At 55.5% G+C, this 20,312-nt stretch overlaps 1 protein-coding gene across 2 annotated transcripts in view; it reads left to right on the top strand.

Moving 5' to 3' along the window:
- The first annotated feature begins 10,562 nt into the window (after positions 1–10,562).
- Positions 10,563–20,312, top strand: part of COL6A1 (collagen, type VI, alpha 1) — a 26,154-nt gene continuing 16,404 nt past the window's right edge. Inside the window, exons 1-19 of one of the 2 annotated variants that reach the window (XM_014949229.1) lie at positions 10,563–10,870; positions 11,638–11,767; positions 13,613–13,813; positions 14,118–14,277; positions 14,469–14,591; positions 14,686–14,706; positions 14,919–14,939; positions 15,040–15,084; positions 15,348–15,401; positions 16,230–16,274; positions 16,379–16,405; positions 16,722–16,748; positions 16,849–16,893; positions 17,141–17,194; positions 17,947–18,009; positions 18,668–18,730; positions 18,921–18,974; positions 19,063–19,098; positions 19,273–19,335. In XM_014949229.1, the coding sequence (XP_014804715.1) occupies positions 10,762–10,870; positions 11,638–11,767; positions 13,613–13,813; positions 14,118–14,277; positions 14,469–14,591; positions 14,686–14,706; positions 14,919–14,939; positions 15,040–15,084; positions 15,348–15,401; positions 16,230–16,274; positions 16,379–16,405; positions 16,722–16,748; positions 16,849–16,893; positions 17,141–17,194; positions 17,947–18,009; positions 18,668–18,730; positions 18,921–18,974; positions 19,063–19,098; positions 19,273–19,335 (1,341 nt within the window). In that variant the 5' untranslated portion in view covers positions 10,563–10,761. Of the gene's footprint in view, positions 10,871–11,637; positions 11,768–13,612; positions 13,814–14,117; positions 14,278–14,468; positions 14,592–14,685; positions 14,707–14,918; positions 14,940–15,039; positions 15,085–15,347; positions 15,402–16,229; positions 16,275–16,378; positions 16,406–16,721; positions 16,749–16,848; positions 16,894–17,140; positions 17,195–17,946; positions 18,010–18,429; positions 18,493–18,667; positions 18,731–18,920; positions 18,975–19,062; positions 19,099–19,272; positions 19,336–20,312 lie in introns of both variants that reach the window. The other variant, XM_014949228.1, reaches the window with a different exon arrangement.

Raw genomic sequence — 20,312 nt, 5'->3', positions numbered from 1 at the left:
GGGGGGGGGGGGGGGGGGGTGTTGATGCAGTGGGGCAGCACAGTAGTGCAGAAACCTCTGTCACCCCAAAAAGGGTTAATGGGGAAACTCAGCCCACGAAGCCCCCGTGAAGCAAACCACAACCAGCTGGAAAAAGGGCCTCAGAGCCCTGGCTCTGTTCTGCATCAGGAAATGATCCCACGTGGGAGCAGGGCTGCCAGGAGGGGAGGGGGAGTGGGACACGGGGAGCACTGCGAAGAAAATCCAGAGCTTTCCCCGAAGGCAGCGGCGGCTGGGATTCATTATCCACGAGGAGACGTGTTTATAGAAGCATGAGTCACTGGCCAGCCCCCGGATGGGAGCAGCCCACAGCAGGGGCCACCAGCAATGAGGAGAAGGTACAGGCTGCCCATCCAGGCTCACACAATGGCAGCTCTCAAGCTAGCCCCCCAAGGCTGCCACGTGCCAGCCCGGGACCTTGGAAAAGACCCAGCACTATTTTGGGCCACATCAGAACATGTGTTTTCTCCAGGATGTTTCATTCCTTCACTTGAGAAGCAATGCCACGCGACCAGCCCTGGCAATGCCACTCCATGCCCACCTGTGTCCACACCCTTGGGTAAAGTTGGCCCTGAGCAGGGCATATCACAGAATCACAGAATTGTCAGAGTTGGAAGGGACCTTCTAGAGACCATCCAGTCCAACTCCCCTGCCAAAGCAGGGTTGCCCAGAGCACATCACTCAGGAGCATCCAGGCGGGGCTTGAAGATCTCCAGAGAAGGGGACTCCACACCCTCCCTGGGCAGCCTCTGCCAGGGCTCTGTCCCAGCTCTCTCAGCCTTTCCTCACCAGGGAGATGCTCCAATCCCTCCATCCTCTCTGTTGCCCTTCGCTGGACTCTCTCCAGCAGTTCCCTGTCTCTCTTGAACTGGGGAGCCCAGCACTGGAGGCAGGATTCCAGTTGTGGCCTCCCCAGTGCAGAGCAGAGGAGGAGAATGACCTCCCTCCACCTCCTGGCCACACTCTTCCCTACACAGCCCAGGATCCCATTGGTCTCTTGGCCACAAGGGCACATTGCTGGCTCATGGAGAGTTTACTCTCCACCAGGACCCCCAGATCCTCCTCCTCAGAACTGCTTTCCAGCAGGTCCACCCCTAACCTATATTGGTGTCTGGGGTTCTTCCTCCCCAGGTGCAGGACCCTACACTTGCCCTTGTTGAACCTCATTGGGTTCTTCTTTGCCCAACTCTCCAGCCTGTTCAGGTTAACACCCCATGATGATCAGAAATGGACCTTCCAGTTAACCCCTCCATTCTGCCTATCACCCTGGTGCAGCTGGGGGGATCTCCATCCCTAGCTGGTCCATCCCCAGGGCTGAAATGAAGCCAGACAAGCAGGAGACGCCAGCATTGCCTGCCCAGACCTCTCCCTTGTGGGGAAACAACAGCAAAAATGCCTATTTTGACCTTTTCCTCCATTTTGAGTTTTATTTTCCGCAGTGCACGTCACCTCTGCTCTGGTTTGGCCCTGCAAAGGGGCTGTGGGCAGGCAGGCAGCCCCTCTGGGTTTCTGCAGCTGACTGAGTCCAAGCGTTTGTGCCAGAGGCTGCTTTTCACCCCCACTCCCCAGAGAGCACTAGCCCCAAATCTGTGGGGTCACTGGTGCTTGCCCCAAGAACCTCCAAGTGGGAAGTCATCCTCCTCTTGTCTGTGCCATCCCTGGCACCCCCTTCGCTGGGGGCCCAGCCCCATGGCTGATGGCGCTGGTCCTGTATAGAGGTGTCAGCCTGTGCCACCCTCTGGGGAGGTCTTGATCAGCTCGCAGTCAGCATTAGAGACCCACAGGCAAAAAAAAGATGCTCATTCTCAACCCATCCTGGAATCCGTATCCCAGAGCACCACTGTCAGGAAAAGCCACCCTTGCCAGCTTGCAGAAAGCCAGGGGGTTTCCACAGGAAAAAGTCAGCTGGCGCAATCCTCTAAGGCGTGCTTTTAAGGTGCTGGTGCCATCCTTAAAAGCATCTTGCCTGAAATGGGAATTTGCCTAGAAAAAAATCATTTTTCTCTTGCTCTTCTTCACAAATCTCTTTATTTTGCATGAGGTGACACAGCAAAGGCAACCTTTGCCGAGGAGTGAAGATGCACACTGCTACTCATGCAGTAGTAGCTTGCTCCTGTACATGCTCCTGTAGTTTGTCAGTGCCCAGCAGCCATCCTGGATCAGTGCCTGGCTCAGGGAAGCCACGAAGCCACCTGCAACATGCAGCTCTATGCCTGGCACTCACTTTTCACTAAAATCCAGGTTTTCTGGCTTTCTTCTGCCCCAGCAGCTGGTCACGTGCTTTAGCTTAGAGAAAAATCCCTGCCCCACTCCTGTGCCATTCCTCAGGGCAGTGGCACTGTGGAAAGGGTCTCCACAAGAGGGTCTCCCAAGGCTGTCACCAACTGAGAATGATGCTCCAGGAAACATGGGCCAGCCTGGCTCAGGAATCCTTTCCCACTTCCCTGCAAGCCACAGGCTGTCCATGAGCACCTTGTGTGGCCGTACACCCTGGCATGGTCATTGGAGACACTGCAAGAGGTTGAGAGAGCCTGGAACAGCCCCAGGGAAGAAGCTGATAGAGCTGTGAGTACAAACACCTGGGGCTCAGCCCCAACTACTGGTGCCCACCTAAAGGGCTTGAATCTCTGCCCAGGCTGGAGAGGTGGGATGTAGAGGAGTGTTAACCAGCCAGGTCCCCTTCACCTGCATGCACTGGCTTTTCCTCTGCCAGATGCATCAGCTGAAACTCAAAGTATCTGTGCCCCTGTTAAGGCATTAAGGGATGCAGACACCCCACACTCCTCGTTGCGCCCAGCCTGCTGCTGCAGACAGAGCTCAGTGGATTCCTCCCGAGGGGATGTTTGGAGATTTGAAACAGCCTGTTTACCTTTGGCTGTTCCTCTAAAAAATAAAGCAGTGAGGGAGAGATGGTTATCTTTATGACCTGCTGGGATTTCCCTTGCTGCAGCTTGTGCTGGGGGACTCTGGTTTGCCATCTCCTCTGTAACCTTCTCTGGGTTTTGCATCTGCTCCAGGATGGAGCAACTCAGCCTCTCCTTGTGTGCCCCATGTCATTAGGAAACATTAGGAAGGAATTTTTCACCGAAAGAGTGGTCGGGCATTGGAACAGGCTGCCCAGGGAGGGGGTGGAGTCACCATCCCTGGCTGTGTTTAAGGGACGTTTAGATGCAGTGCTGAGGGACATGGTGTAGGGGAGGACTTTGTAGAGTAGGGGAGATGGTTGGACTCGATGATCCCAAGGGTCTCTTCCAACCTAGATGATTCTATGATTCTATGTCCCAGCCCCCTCGCCTGCTTGGTGGCCTGATATCTTTTAAAAAGTGGCTGCTTGTGCCCATTTGCAGAGGGGTTGTGCTGGAGTCCTCCATGGTGGTGTCCCCAGGACCAAAGGCTGTCCCCCAGTCAAAGAGCTCTGCTGCTCCTCCTCATTGATGGAGGATGGAGGGGGACAGCTGTCCACCCTTCTTCTCCTCCAGCTCAGCGTTGTTGCTGCAGTTTCAGCTATGGCTAAGCGCAGAGAAGGGATGGGCAAATGGGCTTGAGGACAGCAAAATGGATGGATGGTTTACATTTGCTCTTCGTTGTCTGCAAAAGATCTGAGAAGGATGCCTGGCACTCTTCAGAGTGGGCTGGGAAGGTGTCCTTGCCAGTAAAGGGTAGCTGACTTGTTTTATACTTCCAGGAAAAAGCTGCAGGCTGGGTCTGGCTCCGGTTCCAGTGTAAAGAGAGCTCAGCTGACAGCCTTGCTGCATCCCAGGACTGCTCTCGAAGGGCACAGCCACCCCAGAAGCTGTGATGGCTGCGGAAGTGACAAAAATAATGAGTACAAACTGTGCATACTGAAAAAATTGGGAGCAGAAACAGTCTGGGCATGGGCTGACAGGGGCCTCGGGGAGTTTGCCAGACATGTGGAAGCTCCTGGGTAGGGGTGGATCATCCCTCTGAAAAGCATGGAAAGGGGTTGTGCTGGCTCTGCACTGCTCTGTACTGTGCCATGAAGCCACCTGAGGGACATTATTTGGAGAGTATCCGACAAGATAGACCTCTGTGCTTCCTAGGGCTTTGGGGCTTGCTGCAAACATGGAAGGAAAATGAAAGCATGTTTAGGGGAGTGGAGAGCACTCAAGAGCAGGCAGAAATGAAATGAAAGGCAATTAGGGATGGTGTTTTGGCTCCATGGGAGAAGAGTTGAGCGCCACTGCAGCCTGAAGGACAAGACAAGCTGGTGGAAAACAGGTGAGGGATGAAAGGAGAAGCCTGGCACTGCGTGAGCATCAGGGGTCTTGCTGTGTGGTTTCAGCAGGAGACAAGGAGTGCCGCCAGCCTTGTGCCACCCCTTCCACCTGGGGTTTGCTGGGACCAGTCCTGGCTGCTGTTGTGCACCAGTGAGCTACCAAGCATCAGCACGGATGTGGAGAAGGGGACTTAGAAGTGGCGCTGCAACCCACTGCAGGGGAAAAGCAGGTTTTCTGCCTGGGTAGCTCATCTCTTTGCAGTTTGGTGATGTGGGCTGGCTTGGCTTCTGCAAACCACAGGGCAGGGGGACCACCGTGCCACCCCATGGTGTGGGGCTGGGCAGGAGTGGTGGCAGGCTGGGAGGAGCACTTCCAGTCCCCCCAGCTGGAGCCAGGGCTGTGTCTGGCAGCTGCTACTGGGCTGTTCCTTGAGCACCCAGTGCCTCCCTTCCCCAGAAAGATGTGCCCAGCCCAGCAAGCATGCTCTGTTCCCTGGGAACTGCCCAAGCGACACATTTTATGGCAGAGAAACAGAAAATATCCTCGGCCCAACTGCCAGAGGGCTTAGCGAGTGTTTTTCCACCCAGTTTTCATGCTGTGTCTGATGGATGTGCTTCGAGAGAGGCTGTGTGAGAGAGGTGGGTGCTCTGTCCCCTGCCCTGGCAGCAGTGTCCCCAAGGACTGGGGTGGCATGTCCTGGGGTGCTGCTGACACCACACGGGCTGGCTGGGGCAAGCACAGCTGCCCACCAAGGGCTCAGCCCGGAGCTAGTGAGCAACGACCCTCAAGCATCAACCCCTCCCATCGTTTCTTCTCCAGATTTGTCAAAAAACCAGACCACCCCCTCACTGTTTTGTTTTCTCCAAGAACAGGAGGACACTACAGGTGTTGTTGAGCTTTGGGATGTTTCTCTTTTCTGAGTGAAAAGTGCATGTTTTCCCTACAGGAAAGGAAAAAAAAGGGCCTTGAAAGTGAGCTTTGGTTTGTTCACCTTCAAGCCCCCATGTTGAGGAGTATCCCGAGCATATGACATCCCAGCATCCTGTGGCACCCCCAAGAGGAAAGCACCCCCGTAGGAGCTGGGAGGGGGTCAGAAAAAGGAGTTGGAAAGTGTTATCTCCTCTCCTCCAGCTCCCAAGCTGCATCCACAACCTCCCCTCTCACTCGGCTTGTTCTTCTTTCCTAAGAAGCTGAGCCAAGCTTTCCCACAGAACCAGACAGCTATTAGGGAAATATTATTACCAGATGGTTTGTTTTTTCCATAGGAGCAGAGGCCAGCGTGAGGTAACGGGGAAAATATTAACCCACCCCGCGCTGGCCTGAGCGTGGGGCTGTGGCTTTGCTGGTGGAGCTGCGCCACGTCCTGGCTGTGCCAGCACGCAAGGGGTCTGCTGAAGGGGAGGGCAGAGGGGGGAAACTCCTACCCCCATGGGCACTGGACTGGCCCTGGGACTGGTGGTTGGCCCCATGGAGTGGCTTCGTGAGGCTTTGATGGGAAGGGAAGAGCGCGTCCCTAAAATGTGCTGGAAGGGAGGGAAAGGTCCTCCGCCCCAGGCAAGCTCAAACTGGTAGGAGCAAAGCCCAGCTGGCAAGCTTCACGGCAGAGAGGTTCACACCAGGTCAGATGAGTCAGCGATTCAAGAGAAGGATGAGCTCCATGTCCTGGCTGTCCTGCCTCTTGCAGGGTCTTTATGGGCGCCAGGCAAAGGAAAGGTGCCAAGGTCACTTGGAGTAGGGATGTGAAGGGATTTGGAAGATGCAGAATGGCATGGGCTGGATCTTCCTTCCACTGCATCTCTTTGCAGGTGGGTGGATGAGAGTGAGACCTCTTCTGGTGCTGCTGAGCCTGCTCTGTGCCTGTGGTAGGATGCTTGAAATGTGCCACCCACCTCTGCTGGGAGAGGTGACGCTTTACTGCTCAGAGGGGCTTTCTCCACTGCCTCCTCCTGCAGAGATTTGCTGCAGGAAGCTGAACGATCATGTGCAGAAACACCATAGGCCACGTTTTTCAGTGGGGTTTGTGGATGGCACAGCACTCGGCTTAGACCACAGCTGCTCCCTTTGTGAAGGTCTGAGCATGGAGAATGGGGTGGCCACTGGGGATGCAGGTGAGCCGTGGGCAAGCTGGGTCAGGCACTTTGGGGACCGAGATCCTACAGCCAGCCTGGGGAGGTGCAGCCTGTGTTAACCAGAGCACATGGAAACCTCGCCTAGCAAATGCCTTCACCACCCCAAACACTTAGCAAGTCTTGGGTGCTCATGTCCCCAGGAGCAGGGGGAAAGATGATGCAGCTAGCTGGCAGGATGCTGGTGTGCTTCACCTGCTTGCAACCAGGGAAATTTCAGTGCTGGTTAATTATGGCATCTTGCAGGATTGTGTGAGAGGATAAAGTAGCCCCAGGTGCAGAAGATGGAGCTCAAAACTTGGCACTCGGTCCTTCCCTCCTTTCCAAAGCACACTTTGGTTATGAGTGGGCTGGCGGGTTCAATCCTGGTTTTGCCCAGGGGAATTCATTTCCACTCATTTCCTTATTTTCTATGGAAGAAGCATTTTCCATTTCTAAGTGGACTTGATTAAAGGGAAGGGAAAGAAAGGTTGCATGAAAGAGTTAAGAGCAAACTCATTCTTTTCTCAGTCTGTGGGAGGAGAAAAAGCAAAAATTCTGTCCCAAGTGCAGGTTTTTTTTTTTTTCCTGCACCCTAGTTTGGTCTGGAATTGGACTAAAAGTTTATTGCTTGCTGTGCAAGGCAGTGCTGTGGGCTGGGACTTGGAATGGGGAACGCTCATCCCCTGGGGCATGCAGGCATGGCTCTCTTTAGGGGTGCTGCCTCCACACGGGAGGGGTTCCCCACTCCAGGAGGACGTGGTGTGGCAGAGCCCTACACCTCAGTTTCCCTGGCCTCATCTGAAGATGGGAAAGGGAACATCCTTCACAAGCACGTCCCCCTAGGTTTTGGGACATGATGGCATGCAGCTAGGCTGAATGATTGCAACAGCTCTGGGGTCAGCCTGCAAACTGCTGCTGAGCTATCAGCTGGATTTTTGCAAAACTAGTCCATACTTTTCCAAGGAAATAGCCATTCGATGCCCCGGGGACACTGCTGGCTTCTGGCCCTGGTTTATCACCACAGACCTGGAAAAGGCAATGCTTTAAAATGCTTTTTAAGCTGGATATGGATCCAAGGCCATGGTCAGGTCAGACGGCAGTGAGGATGCGCCTGGGACATCACACCTGATGACAGCCCCTGGGGCTGGTGACGGGGTGCTGGGCTAGGAGTCCCATCAGGATGGGGGGAGTCCTGCCCTGCCAGCTCCTTGTGCCAGGGTGCGTGGGGTCTGACAGCCTGCAGCTCTGCAAAGCCATATACAGTCAGCAGATGCCTTATACAAGCCATACCATTATCATTATGTCTTTGCTGGCGTGGCCAACCACGTGGTGTGGCAGAGCCCTACACCTCAGTTTCCCTGGCCTCATCTGAAGATGGGAAAGGGAACATCCTTCACAAGCACGTCCCCCTAGGTTTTGGGACATGATGGCATGCAGCTAGGCTGAATGATTGCAACAGCTCTGGGGTCAGCCTGCAAACTGCTGCTGAGCTATCAGCTGGATTTTTGCAAAACTAGTCCATACTTTTCCAAGGAAATAGCCATTCGATGCCCCGGGGACACTGCTGGCTTCTGGCCCTGGTTTATCACCACAGACCTGGAAAAGGCAATGCTTTAAAATGCTTTTTAAGCTGGATATGGATCCAAGGCCATGGTCAGGTCAGACGGCAGTGAGGATGCGCCTGGGACATCACACCTGATGACAGCCCCTGGGGCTGGTGACGGGGTGCTGGGCTAGGAGTCCCATCAGGGTGGGGGGAGTCCTGCCCTGCCAGCTCCCTGTGCCAGGGTGCGTGGGGTCTGACAGCCTGCAGCTCTGCAAAGCCATATACAGTCAGCAGACGCCTTATACAAGCCATACCATTATCATTATGTCTTTGCTGGCGTGGCCTCCAACTTGCAAGGCTCTGTGGAGTGGCTGGGCTGTTCCCAAGACGGATGTGCTTTTCCCTTCCTGTAAGGAGGGGGAATATCAGCTCTTCTGCTGCTTTGCTGTAGTTGCATGGGAGGGAAGGGGAGAGAGGAAGAGATAAAGCAAAGAAGAAATGGTCTCTGCTGTGCAGATTCACAGGATGCCTCTGCCAACTGATTCACCAAGACGGGTCCCTTCCCAGCACCCTCCTTCCTGGGACCGTCTGGCTGGTTTGCAAAATCCCAGGTAAGATCCCTCGTGGGAGCCCTGAGGAGGTGTGCTGGAGAGCTAAATCAGGTCTGACGTCTGACCCCCGTGAACTGTCATGCAGCAGAATTTGTCCCTGGACACGCTTACTCTCTTGGAGAGCACCGTCAGTAAGCTTAAGATGCCTTGAAAATTTGCCTTTCAGTATCCTCATCTCCTGGTGTCACCAGCACAGCCCTACAAAGCCCACCCATCTCCATGCCTGGGTGGTTATTTACACCAGACAGGTTCACGCTGATACTAAAGTTTTTCAGCAGAGGGAAAAAAAAAATGCTTTCTACAGCACAACAAACCGAACACCTGGCTCTTCTGGGACTGGAGTGACTCTTTCCACTCCCAACACAACAGAGAGTTCTGTTCCACATTTTGGTGTCACCCCCCAGCGCTGCCCAGCCTCCCTCCAAGAAGGAGCCCTGCTGGTCTGGCTGTCCCTCAGTGGCCCCCAAAGTCCTGGAGGAGTTGAGGGGACAGGGTGCAGGGATGCCCAGCTACAGCCTTGCCCCTCCTTGAGACCACCAGCTTCTCCTCATTCCTTTGTTTTAACATCAGCTTCCACACCTACATTTCTGTTGGCATGAAAAACAGTGTTCTGTTGTGCTGTTGTGCTTACAAGGCTTCAACTCAGCACGGTCTGTGGGGTTTTGCCACTGACTTTGGATGTTGTTTATCCAAAGAGTCATTATTTGATGCATCTGCCTCAATAGTGTGGACAGGCTCCCCCACTGATGCATCTACAATCAGTGGAGCTACAGCTTTGGTTTTAGTGGCCTCAACTTGAGAGAACTTACTGCAGCCAAGCCTACAATGCTTTCTCCTGCTCATTCACACAAAAATGCTGCCAGAGAAGTGGTGTGTGGAAGGCAGGGTGATGGAGGTGGCAGCCCATCCTGCGTAGCCCCACGGAGCAGTGTGGCAGATCTCCTGCTGCCTTCGGGCAACCAACTTGTGCATGAGCCCTTTGCACTGGTTGGGTTCGTGCCGTCGACTCTTTGTCCCTTGGAGCTGTTCTGGTCCTGTGCTGTCCTGGTCCTGTACACTCCCACTGGTCCAGATCGAGCCTTTCCCTGGGTTTCACTTCAGCTTTCAAAGGCAAGGTGACTCCTTGGCCTGGACAACCTATCAATTTGCTATTTAATGACAGCCTTCATTTCCCCCCAATAGTCATCGGAGCAGGCTACGGCTGCTTCAAGCATTTCCCCTCTGTCCCCGACAGCAAATAATGCTCCTGCTGTGATGAGGGGCTTGGCAGCACCTGCACCTGGGTCTGAGTTGAGCAGCGTGGGACTAGTCTCCAGTGCTGGCCATGGAGAGCAGATGGTCTACAAAAGCTTTGCGTGCCTTACTGTCCTGCAGCTCCACACTGCTGCAGGTCCTCAGGCTCTCCTGCCATCCTCCAGGATGGGAAGATGGTCATCTCCAGTCACACCTAAGGGTTTGGGCTCCTGTTTCTACCTCCTGGGCTTGACAGCTTTTACCCCATCCCCACTCCCTACCCCGAGCATGGCCCAGAGGGGCCGTTCCTGGTCTGTGAGGCTCCCTGTGGGGTTTTTCTCAGCTTGGCCCTCAGGTTTCTGGGTTGAGGTAGAAAGCCCTGAAAGTCAGGGAAGAAGCTCCTTCTCCAAAAATGTGGTGCCTCCATGGTGCCCTCATCCCTGGGTGGCTCATGGGACAGCTCTGGCTCTGCCTTGTGGTGGGGACTCCCCTGGTTAGCAGGATGTGATAGGAATGCTTGCCCCCATCCCCCTCAGCTTTCTTGGCCCAGGAACCAGGACGAAGCAGCCTGGCAGGTGCCCAGAGCCCCCCACTCCACAGAGCAGGCTGTCCCCCAAGGGGTACACTGATCCTGGGCACTGACCACCCCGGGTGTCCTGCGTGAGGCTTGTGGAGATCCCAGGCTCTAGTGGCCAGGGTGCCACCACAGGTACAGAAAAGGGGTAAGGAGAAATGCCTCATTCGTCTGTGACTCACAGCTGACAGCCCCTGATCCCTCCCTCCATCCTCGGGCTGGAGAAGTCTCCTCCTCACCCTCACCCTCCTGCCTGCTCTTCCTGCCACGGAAACGAGGGGGAAAGCGGCAAAAAAAAACATCTTCAGCGACTCCTGCCTGTGGACTGCGGTCTCTCTCTCTCTCAGCTGCTGGGTTCTCCTTCCCTGCTTTTATCTTGGATCCAGCTCGATGGTGATCTGAACCGAGCACCATGAGGTTGCGAGGCTTTCCACTCACTTTGCTGCTCCCAGCCGTCTTCCTGGGGGGGACCTCGTGGGCTCAGCGCCCAGAAATCACCACCCGGGTGGCAAATGCAGAAGGTAAGCCCAGGCTGCTCCCCAGAATGTTTTTCTTCCCCGGGATCAGCAGAGGAGTCTGGCTGCTGTTTCCCTCCCGGGTGGACGTTTCTGCTGCCTCCACTGCCACAGCTTTGTCGGGACGTTTTGGGGAAAGAGTTGTGTTTGCTGAGGAGAGCGATGTAGGGTTAGAGAGGATCCGCAAGATTTACCCACTTTTAATGCTTTTTTGGGACTTTTTCTTCTTGGATCTGTTTTGTCAGATGTTACCAGCAGCAGTAGGATGCAGCGCGGGGCGGGGGGAGGGTAACAGCTGATATCACTTTAGCTTTCTGAAAGATTCTGGTTTGGCACTGGCTGTTAAGGTGCCCCTGCTCTCCTCCGCAATGATATTTGTGCCAGGATGTGTACGAAAATAAGGGATTTTTCATTGTGTTAATTGCTATCATGTCTTTTTTTATTTATTTTTTTTAAGTGGTTGCTGCAGCTGCATGTTATTTTTTTGTATTATATAAAATAGTATCGGTCTTGCAAAGATGGTAAATGGAAAAAAAAAAAGCATAGGAAGCTGTTAAATGCCACAAACTGATGTTTTCTGAATACGTGCTTACCCTTGATGCCAAACCAGAAATGGGCAACCTCACTCGGGCATCTGTGCTTGTGGGGGAGGATGTGGACGCGGGTCCCGGGGGGCTGCTCGGAGGGGAGCTGGGCTGCAGAGGGGCACGTGGGCGGCGCGGGGAGATGCCATGGGGCTGCCTCCCCACTCCTGCCTCTCCCTTTCTCCCCAGACTGCCCCGTGGACCTGTTCTTTGTCCTGGACACCTCAGAGAGCGTCGCCCTGAGGGTGAAGCCCTTTGGGGACCTGGTTACCCAAGTGAAAGATTTCACCAACCAGTTCATTGATAAGCTGACAAACAGGTACATCTCCCGGGATTCTGTCCAGGCAGCTTTAGGGACGGGTCCTGGTGCTGGGTGGGATGTTGAGACCCCCTTGCGTGTCCCTCTGTGGACAGAGAGAAACAAAGCAGGGATGCCGGGGAACGGGTGGAAGAATCTCGTCTCTCGCATGGTCTGTGGCCGCCCTGTTTTCACTCTTTTGGTTACAGGGCTGCCTGTGCCCCCCCCCCCCCAGGAAAGCAAGGGCTTCCTGGGGTGGCCAACGCAACACCCCAGCCCCACCACCTCCGGCTGACCCGGTGGTTATTCTGTAGTGCCAAAGCGATGTTGATCCCCATGCCACCAGCTCCTGGGGCCCAGAACAACCCAGGTGCTTGGTTGCAGCAGGGCACCTCTGATGTTAAACCCAGCACTCGTGGGCACCCTGCAGAGCAAACCCTCCCTTGCAACTGGCACGTTCCGGGGCAAGGTGCAGCATTGAACCCAGCTTTGGGTGCCCCTTATCTACCCAGAGCTCAGGCCTTTATCTGCCTCTTCCTCACTCATGCTTGCAGCTACTAACCCAGGTCTCACCCTGGCTTTCCCAGGGTGAGGTCACCCAGGGATGCCCAGGAGCACCAAAGCTCTGAGATCCTGGAGGGGGATGATGCTGGGGAGGGCTGCAGGCAAAGGCCAGGAGATCCAAGGATGCACGGGAGCACCACAAGTCCTGGAGGCATGTGGGTCTTGCTGAGCCCCTCAGGGCAGCAGGAGATGTGTGCTGGTGTCCAAGAGGGTCATTGTGGGGATGTCGCAGTGCTGCACAAGCTGCCCCACATCATAAGAGGTGGGAGGGGGCTAGAAGCTCACCTGCCCATCGCCCAGGCAGGAGAGCTACCTTACAAGGCACTGAGTGACCAGAAACCTCGTGCTTGGGATCAACCTGCCAGGCCTCCATCAACGCAGCATGACTCTCTCCTAAGCAAGGCTCTGGGCTTTGTCCAGAGTCCCTGCTGCATGAAGACAGACAGATGGACCTCCTGAGCCCACCCCAAACACCCTTGTGCCCACTCTGCTGCTCTCTCCCTGCTCTGGCTCTGCAGGCCACCACCATTTACCCCATGCCACCAGGCACCCAGAGTGTGCATGGTGTGGCCAGCACAGGCGATGGTGAGGCAACTGGCAGCAGTGGGGTGGAGGTGACAGCAGCGGGCAATATCCAGGTGGCTTTGGGAAGTGTCCTGCTGGGCAGAGAGAAGGTGAGCTTGGGGAAGCGAGGAAGCTGTGCAACCTCCAGGATTGGCCCCAGAATCCTGAAAAGACCCTTTTGGGGGCACTGGCCAAAGCACAGGTAGTTGTGATTCCTCTGTCCCAGGGAGTCACAGGTCCAGTCTGTGTCAGTGCATAGGACAGGGCTTCAAAACACACACTCATCCATCTCCAAGTCAGAGCGTTCTTCAGAGGGAGCCATCCCTCTAGCTTTAACACAGCAGGCAGTGGAAAACTCATTGCAGTCCTGCGTGGGATGTTCTGGTGGTTACCTGCCTTACACACACACAAACCTGGTTGTCTGACTCAGCATCACCTCCTGATCAGGTCTAGACACTACAGCCTGGTAGTTTTCTTCTTCAGAAAGCCTCTCTGCCAAACTGTCTGACCCTTGTGGATGCCCACCAGCTGCACTCCTTTGCCATTCCACCTGCTGGACAAACTGTCCTGCTCCCATGGCTGGGCTTTGCATGTGAAGCATGTCCCAGACCTGCGAGAAAACAGCAAACCCTTACAAAGCCCCACGATGTTTGGCCAAGGGTTTGCATTTTCCGTGGCGGCCAGTGCAAGGGACGCAGGAGCTGTGCTAAAGGGACGTGTCCTGGTGTGTCTGCGCAGGTACTACCGCTGCGACCGCAACCTGGTGTGGAACGCTGGGGCCCTGCACTACAGCGATGAAGTTGTGCTCATCCAGAGCCTCACCTCCATGCCCAGCGGCCGGAATGAGCTGAAGAACCGTGTCTCAGCCGTGAACTACATCGGGAAGGGCACCTACACTGACTGTGCCATCAAGCGGGGCATTGAGGAGCTGCTCATCGGGTAAAGCAACGGGGCTGGGGTGGGCAGAGAGGGCAATGCTGGTGGTATGGCCGTGGTGGGTGGAGATGGGGAGCTTCTGGGTTAGGGCATCCTGTGCATCATGCAGAGCTGTCCCGTGGGTGGGAAAGGAGGTCACCTAGGCATGAAGTAGGGACAGGGGTGGCAGATTGCTGCTGCTCTGACTTTGCTGAGGTGAGGCATGCCCTGAGCATAGCCTGGGGCATTGCTTAGGGTGAGCGTCCCCCTCTCCTGCTAGATCTGTTAAATCCTTGCAGTGTTAAACCCTGTGATTAAACCCTTGCAGTGGCTCCCATCACAAGGAGAATAAATACCTGATCGTGGTGACAGATGGACACCCCTTGGAAGGGTATAAGGAGCCCTGTGGAGGCCTGGACGATGCTGCCAATGAAGCCAAACATTTAGGGATCAAAGTGTTCTCTGTCGCCATTTCCCCCAACCATCTGGTAGGCACCACATGGTGGAGATGCTCCCTGTAGTGGTCACACAGGACTCCCAGCACAGTGAAGGAGGCTCTGAGTGCCCATCAGACCCCCTCTCTGGAGGGAGGATGTGGGTCCCCAGGTTGGCCTCTGGGAATGGGCCCTGCATGGGTGCCCACAGGCCTCATTCTGCCCTCCTAACCCCCCAACCATAGGACCAGCGGCTCAACATCATTGCCACGGATCATGCCTACCGCCGCAACTTCACTGCCACCAGCCTGAAGCCAACCCGGGAGCTGGACGTGGAGAATACCATCAACACCATCATCGACATGATTGTGAGTGCCACCTGTCCCCCCTCCCAGCCTGCCCTCACACCCTGGGCTCACCTATCCCTCTCAATCCCTCTCTTTTTTCTTTCTTGTCTTGCAGAAAGCAAACACGGAGCAATCGGTGAGTGTCCCCCAGAGTCCTGCTCCCCCCTGATTCTGTGCCTGAGCCCATCCTCTGCAGGCCACCCATAGCCAAGTGGGGGCACGGTCCTGTCATGTAGGGACCCCCTGCTTGGCTCCTGCCAGCCTGGAGAGCTCCCCTCAAACAGGGTGCATCCTGGTCCTGGTGCTGCCTGCTGCCTCTAATGATGTTTTCTCCTTCTCTCTGGGCAGTGCTGCTCCTTTGAGTGCCAGGTGAGTCGGTCTTTTGAGAACTCCTGTGCCCTTCCCTCACATCCCCATGGCCTCAGGCTGTGCCTCGGTGGCTGGTCTAACCCATACCTCTCTCCCACAGCCTCCCCGAGGCCTTCTTGGACCTCCTGGTGACCCAGGCCATGAGGTAAGGGACCAACTGTGGCCATGCGGTGGGACTAGGGTGGTTGGATGGGCTCATGGGGATGCTCAGAGACCAGTGGGGCATGGGTCCCCAGCACCCACCACTGCCCCATGGAGAGGTGGATGCAGACTCCCATGCAGCTGCCATCATCTGCTCCCCACGTCCACGGAGCATTGCTGCTACCATTCTCCCTGCTCTCCTTTCAATAGGTCATCATTCTGTTCCTGGGGATAATGAGTCAATTTTATTTCTGTCTTGTATTCCAGGGAGAAAGAGGCAAGCCAGGTCTTCCTGGACAGAAAGGAGAAGCTGGAGACCCAGTAAGTAAAGGACCAGCCCTGGTAATGCTGTGCAGGGACTATTTTTTTAGCCAGACTCTTGTGCGTCCCACTCTGGCCAGACTTCTCATGTGCATCCTCACCAGCCCTTGCTCCTGCATCACCGTGTTTCCATGGAGTAGTCAGTGTGATCATGGACAGCTGTCCCTCCTGCCAAACAGGGGCGCCTGGTGAGCAGTGGGGTGGCCCCCACCTCTGTTGCTACAAGGCTTCCTTGTTCCTTACCCAAAATAGCCATTCCTCCTGGAGGACACATCTCTGACTCATGTATGCCAGCCCAGGGGTGGACTCTGGGCTCTCTCCTGTGTCCTCTGACACGACAAGCAGAGCAGTGTTAGAGGGAAACCTTTGGTAAATAATAAGCTAATAGTATGAGGAAACTATTTTCCTCCTCCTCCCTTTTTTTTACTAGGTACACTTATTTTGGGGAGGTGCATTTCTCCCACACATATGAGTGTGCAGTTACTCATCTTGTGCATTCACAATTTGGAAACTCCATGCCATGCTTTTTTTCCTTCCCAAGGGTTTTCTGCCCTTTCTTTTCATCCTGAATGATGTCCCCAAGTGCCCAGTTTCCCTCACCCCCAGGAAGGGCTGAAGATGGTGGAGGTGAGGGCAGGGCCCCTTTGCTCTCCACAATGATCCCGTGCTCCCAGACCAGTCAAATGAGGAGCAGAGTTCTGGGAGAGCCTCCTGCAGGAGGATATGGCAGCTGGGGCCTGAGCCCCATATCAAGAGCCTGGGGAAACTGCCCCATGGTGATGGTGGTCACTGTATGTGCCTCTGTAACACTGTGTTTCTGCCCTCTAGGGCAGACCAGGGGACATGGGACCTGTTGGCTACCAAGGAATGAAGGTACGTGGGACTCTAGGGTCACAGACATGGTTCCTAGATGGACCACAGGCTTTGTGCTGTGAGAGTTTTCACTCTCCTGTTTTCTTCTCTCCTTTCTTCTCTAGGGTGACAAAGGAAGTCGAGGAGAAAAGGTGAGGACAGCAAGGATGTTGGAGGGAGATCTCTGTGTCCTCCGGCCTGGTTACCTGCAGCATCCCTCCTGCTGGCACTGCCCGTGCCAGGAATGAGGATCCGACAGGATCAGACAGTTTGCAGCTGACAAAGCCTTGGGGATCAGACAAGGACCACGCAGTGGGTCAAGCCAGGCAGAACGGGAGAGACTGGCAGTGTGCAGGGACATGCTGAATGCTTGCATCCTTGGACTCAGCTGGCATGGGGACCACAGCACGGTGGGGGGATGGATCTGCTCTGCGTGTGGGCCTAACATCTCTCTCCTTCCCTTTGCAGGGCTCAAGAGGAGCCAAAGGAGCCAAGGTCAGCCTCTACTTTTGCACCGTTTATTCTTTCCGGCAGATGCCTGGGGGAGAAGGGTCTTTGGGAGTCACTTATTCATGGTGCCTACTCTCTGTTTCAGGGGGAGAAGGGCAGACGTGGAATTGATGGCATTGATGGCATGAAGGTAAATCTCTGCTCCGGGGCACTTTGCTTAGCATGAGGAACGTGACATTCCCCCCCTCCAAAAACGTTGTGGGGTCCGGGAACAAAGCCAGTGTCCCACATGGCACAGCGGGGCTCCCCCCTGCAGGGCTGTCCACCTGCAGGCCAAGGGACAGGGCTAGAACGTTCCTTTCAGGGCTCTGGGATGATGGATGGGGTCTTCCCCACGGGCACCACTCATGGAGACTCCTGCTTTGTCTGTCTGACAGGGTGAAGCTGGATACCCTGGTTTACCTGGCTGCAAAGGCTCACCTGGATTCGACGTACGTCCTGTGTGGGTGCATGTGAAGGCACTAGTGCAGCAGTTCTGCCATGGCAGCGCGTGGAGATGGGGAGGTCCACAAGAAGGGGAGCTGTGGGAGGGAGTTGCTGCACTTGGAAATAGGTCTGTAGCCATGCGATGCTCATTCCGGGCATGGTACCTTGGGGGTACCCCCAGGGCAGTCTGCCTTGTCCGTGCCTGGAAGTTGTCCCCCATTGCATGGGGCTGCCTGGGAAGCTGCACACTGAGGGAGCGTTTGGCCGGAGGCTGTTCAGCACAGAGAACTCAGCAAAAAAAGAGCTCATCGTCTGATAAGCAAGCCCAGGATTAGCCACTTTCAGCCTGCTGTGACCAACCACCCAGAAAACGTTGGAGATTTTGAAGGGCTCTGGAAAAACACTATTCTGACATTGCATTTCTCCGGTTTCTCTACTTATTTCTGTGCTCCCAGGATGACACATCTGTGGTGGCACCAGCATCACTGCAGTCCAGCCACAGCAGCCCAACAACCATCTTTTCTGCTGTTTTCCTCTGTTTTGCAATGTTTCAGCATCACGGCTGCAGCATTGTTTGCATGGCTCCATGGTGCAAGAGCACCGTGCCGTCCCTGCTTTGCTCCTGAGTACATGTCCCTCCTGTCCCTTCCACTGGAGAGCTGCAGGCCAGGCTGCTAGGATGCTCAGTCCAGCCCAGTTTCCTGCTGACAGTGATACTGCCTTGATTTTTCAGTGATGCTGCCTTTATTTTCAACAGGGAGCTCAAGGCCCACCTGGACCAAAGGGAGATCCAGGTGCTTACGGACCCAAGGGAGGAAAGGTGAGCCACTCTGCCCAGTGGAAGGAGGGATGCTGAGACCCCTTTATTGCAAGAGGGAGAGGGTGGTGATCAGCCCATTGCTGGCTTCCTTGCACTGCTCGGGGGCAAGCCTACGCTAAAGGATGCTGCCCATCACCCACAGTAAGATCTGGCTGGTGTGACTCCCAGTGTGCCCAAGGTTAGCAGGTGCCCACAAGCCTGGCACAAATGTCCCTGAGATATTGGGGAGCTGCTGTGAAAAGATGACTTGCACTGGGAGGGAGGGATCTGCTGGGGATGGGGACCTCCCTGGGGAGACACCACAGCCCAGAAAGGGGTTTGGGGTGCACTGGGGCTCCTGACAGATTCTGTGCTGCGGGAGCCAAAGTCCACCACTGGGCACTGGATGCAGTCTTGACAGTGCCTTGTGTCTTTGTGAAGGGGGAGCCTGGGGATGATGGAAAACCTGGCCGACAGGGGATTCCCGGCAGCCCTGGAGAAAAGGTGAGCGAAACACCTCTGCATGAGCATCTTCTGCCTTCTGTGAGAGGGAAAGGACCACAGCCCAGAAAGGGGTTTGGGGTGCACTGGGGCTCCTGACAGATTCTGTGCTGCGGGAGCCAAAGTCCACCACTGGGCACTGGATGCAGTCTTGACAGTGCCTTGTGTCTTTGTGAAGGGGGAGCCTGGGGATGATGGAAAACCTGGCCGACAGGGGATTCCCGGCAGCCCTGGAGAAAAGGTGAGCGAAACACCTCTGCATGAGCATCTTCTGCCTTCTGTGACAGGGAAAAGTTCTGCTTTTCCCGTGAGAAGGAAAGGTTCTGCTTCAGCCTTGGCTTTGAAGCAGAGCTTGCCCAACGCTCTGCAAGCACGCAAGTCTTTGCTCCAAAACCTGCTGACTTTTCTCATTTGCTGGCTTTTTCACACAGGGCGTACCTGGAAACCGGGGTGAGCCCGGACCAACAGGAGAGACGGGTGATGAAGTAAGTCCTCTGTCCATGCCTGTGATGCCCCTCATGAATGCTTGCCCACCATCCCCACTGCCTGACCACCCCTGTTGTTTCTCTGCAGGGCGCTCTGGGCGCAGATGGTCCTCCTGGAGAACGGGTAATTGAGGGCACTGATGTTGGGCACTGTGCTGGCCGGGCATGGGCAGGGGCTGGTATCCTGCAGAGGAGGAGGAGGGCTTGGGGTGAGCCCGCTCAGAGGTGGGCAATGAGGGAGGGCTTTGTTCCTGCTGGGAGCAGGTACCGATTTTGTGTTCCAAACATCTCCTTGCAGGGCAGCAATGGAGAAAGAGGCCCCTCGGGCTCACCAGGTGACCGCGGGCCGAGAGGAGAGCCGGTAAGTGCATCCACAGGCAACTTTCAGCATCTGCTTGCAAATGGGGTCGTGCTTGGCAGCCAGGCATTGCAAATAGGTGCCCAGTGGCCAACTCCACCATTGCAGCCTGTGGGCCAGAAGCAAGCTCAGTGACTTTACCTACCAGCCTGAGGGGGACCTGCCATTGTCCCCCAGCAATCGCACCTTTATGCTGGTAGCTCATCACCAGAGAGCCAAAACCCAGAGGAGAGTGCAGCCAGCGAGCCAAGAGCAGGCGGAGAGGGGTCAGCCCTTGCCTTACAGTTCCAAAACCAGCTGATGTAGAGCACAGAGGCAAGGTGTCCTCCTCCAGGTGCTGGGGGGCTGCACAGAGCAGCAGTGACTCGGGAAGGAGGGCAGAGGGGCCGCTAGCAACAGGGACACCCTGTCATAGAGTCATAGAGTTGTCCAGGCTGGAAGGGACCTCCAAGGGTCATCCAGTCCGACCCCCCCGCAGTCAGCAGGGACACCCCCAACTAGACCAGGTTGCCCAGGGCCTCGTCGAGCCTCACCTTGAATATCTCCAGGGATGGGGCCTCAACCACCTCCCTGGGCAACCTGTTCCAGTGCTCCACCACCCTCACAGTGAAGAACCCTCTCCTCATCTCCAGTCTAAATCTGTTCCCCTCCAGCTTGAAGCCATTGCCCCTCGTCCTGTCACTGCAGGCCTTTCTAAACAGGCTCTCCCCAGCCTTCCTGTAGGCTCCCTTCAGGTACTGGAAGGCTGCTATTAGGTCTCCCCGGAGCCTCCTCTTCTCCAGGCTGAACAACCCCAGCTCCCTCAGCCTGTCCTCGTAGCAGAGGTGCTCCATCCCCCTGATCATCCTTGTGGCCCTCCTCTGGACCCTCTCCATCAGGTCCATGTCCTTCTTATATTGAGGGCTCCAGACCTGCACACAATACTCCAGGTGAGGTCTCACCAGAGCACAGTAAAGTGGAAGAATTACCTCTCTGGACCT

The sequence above is a fragment of the Calidris pugnax genome, unplaced genomic scaffold, assembly GCF_001431845.1.
Source record: "Calidris pugnax isolate Ruff unplaced genomic scaffold, ASM143184v1 scaffold75, whole genome shotgun sequence".
NCBI lineage: Eukaryota > Metazoa > Chordata > Aves > Charadriiformes > Scolopacidae > Calidris > Calidris pugnax.
The sequence above is the reverse complement of the archived record's forward strand: the minus strand, read 5'-3'. Positions and strand labels throughout refer to the sequence as shown.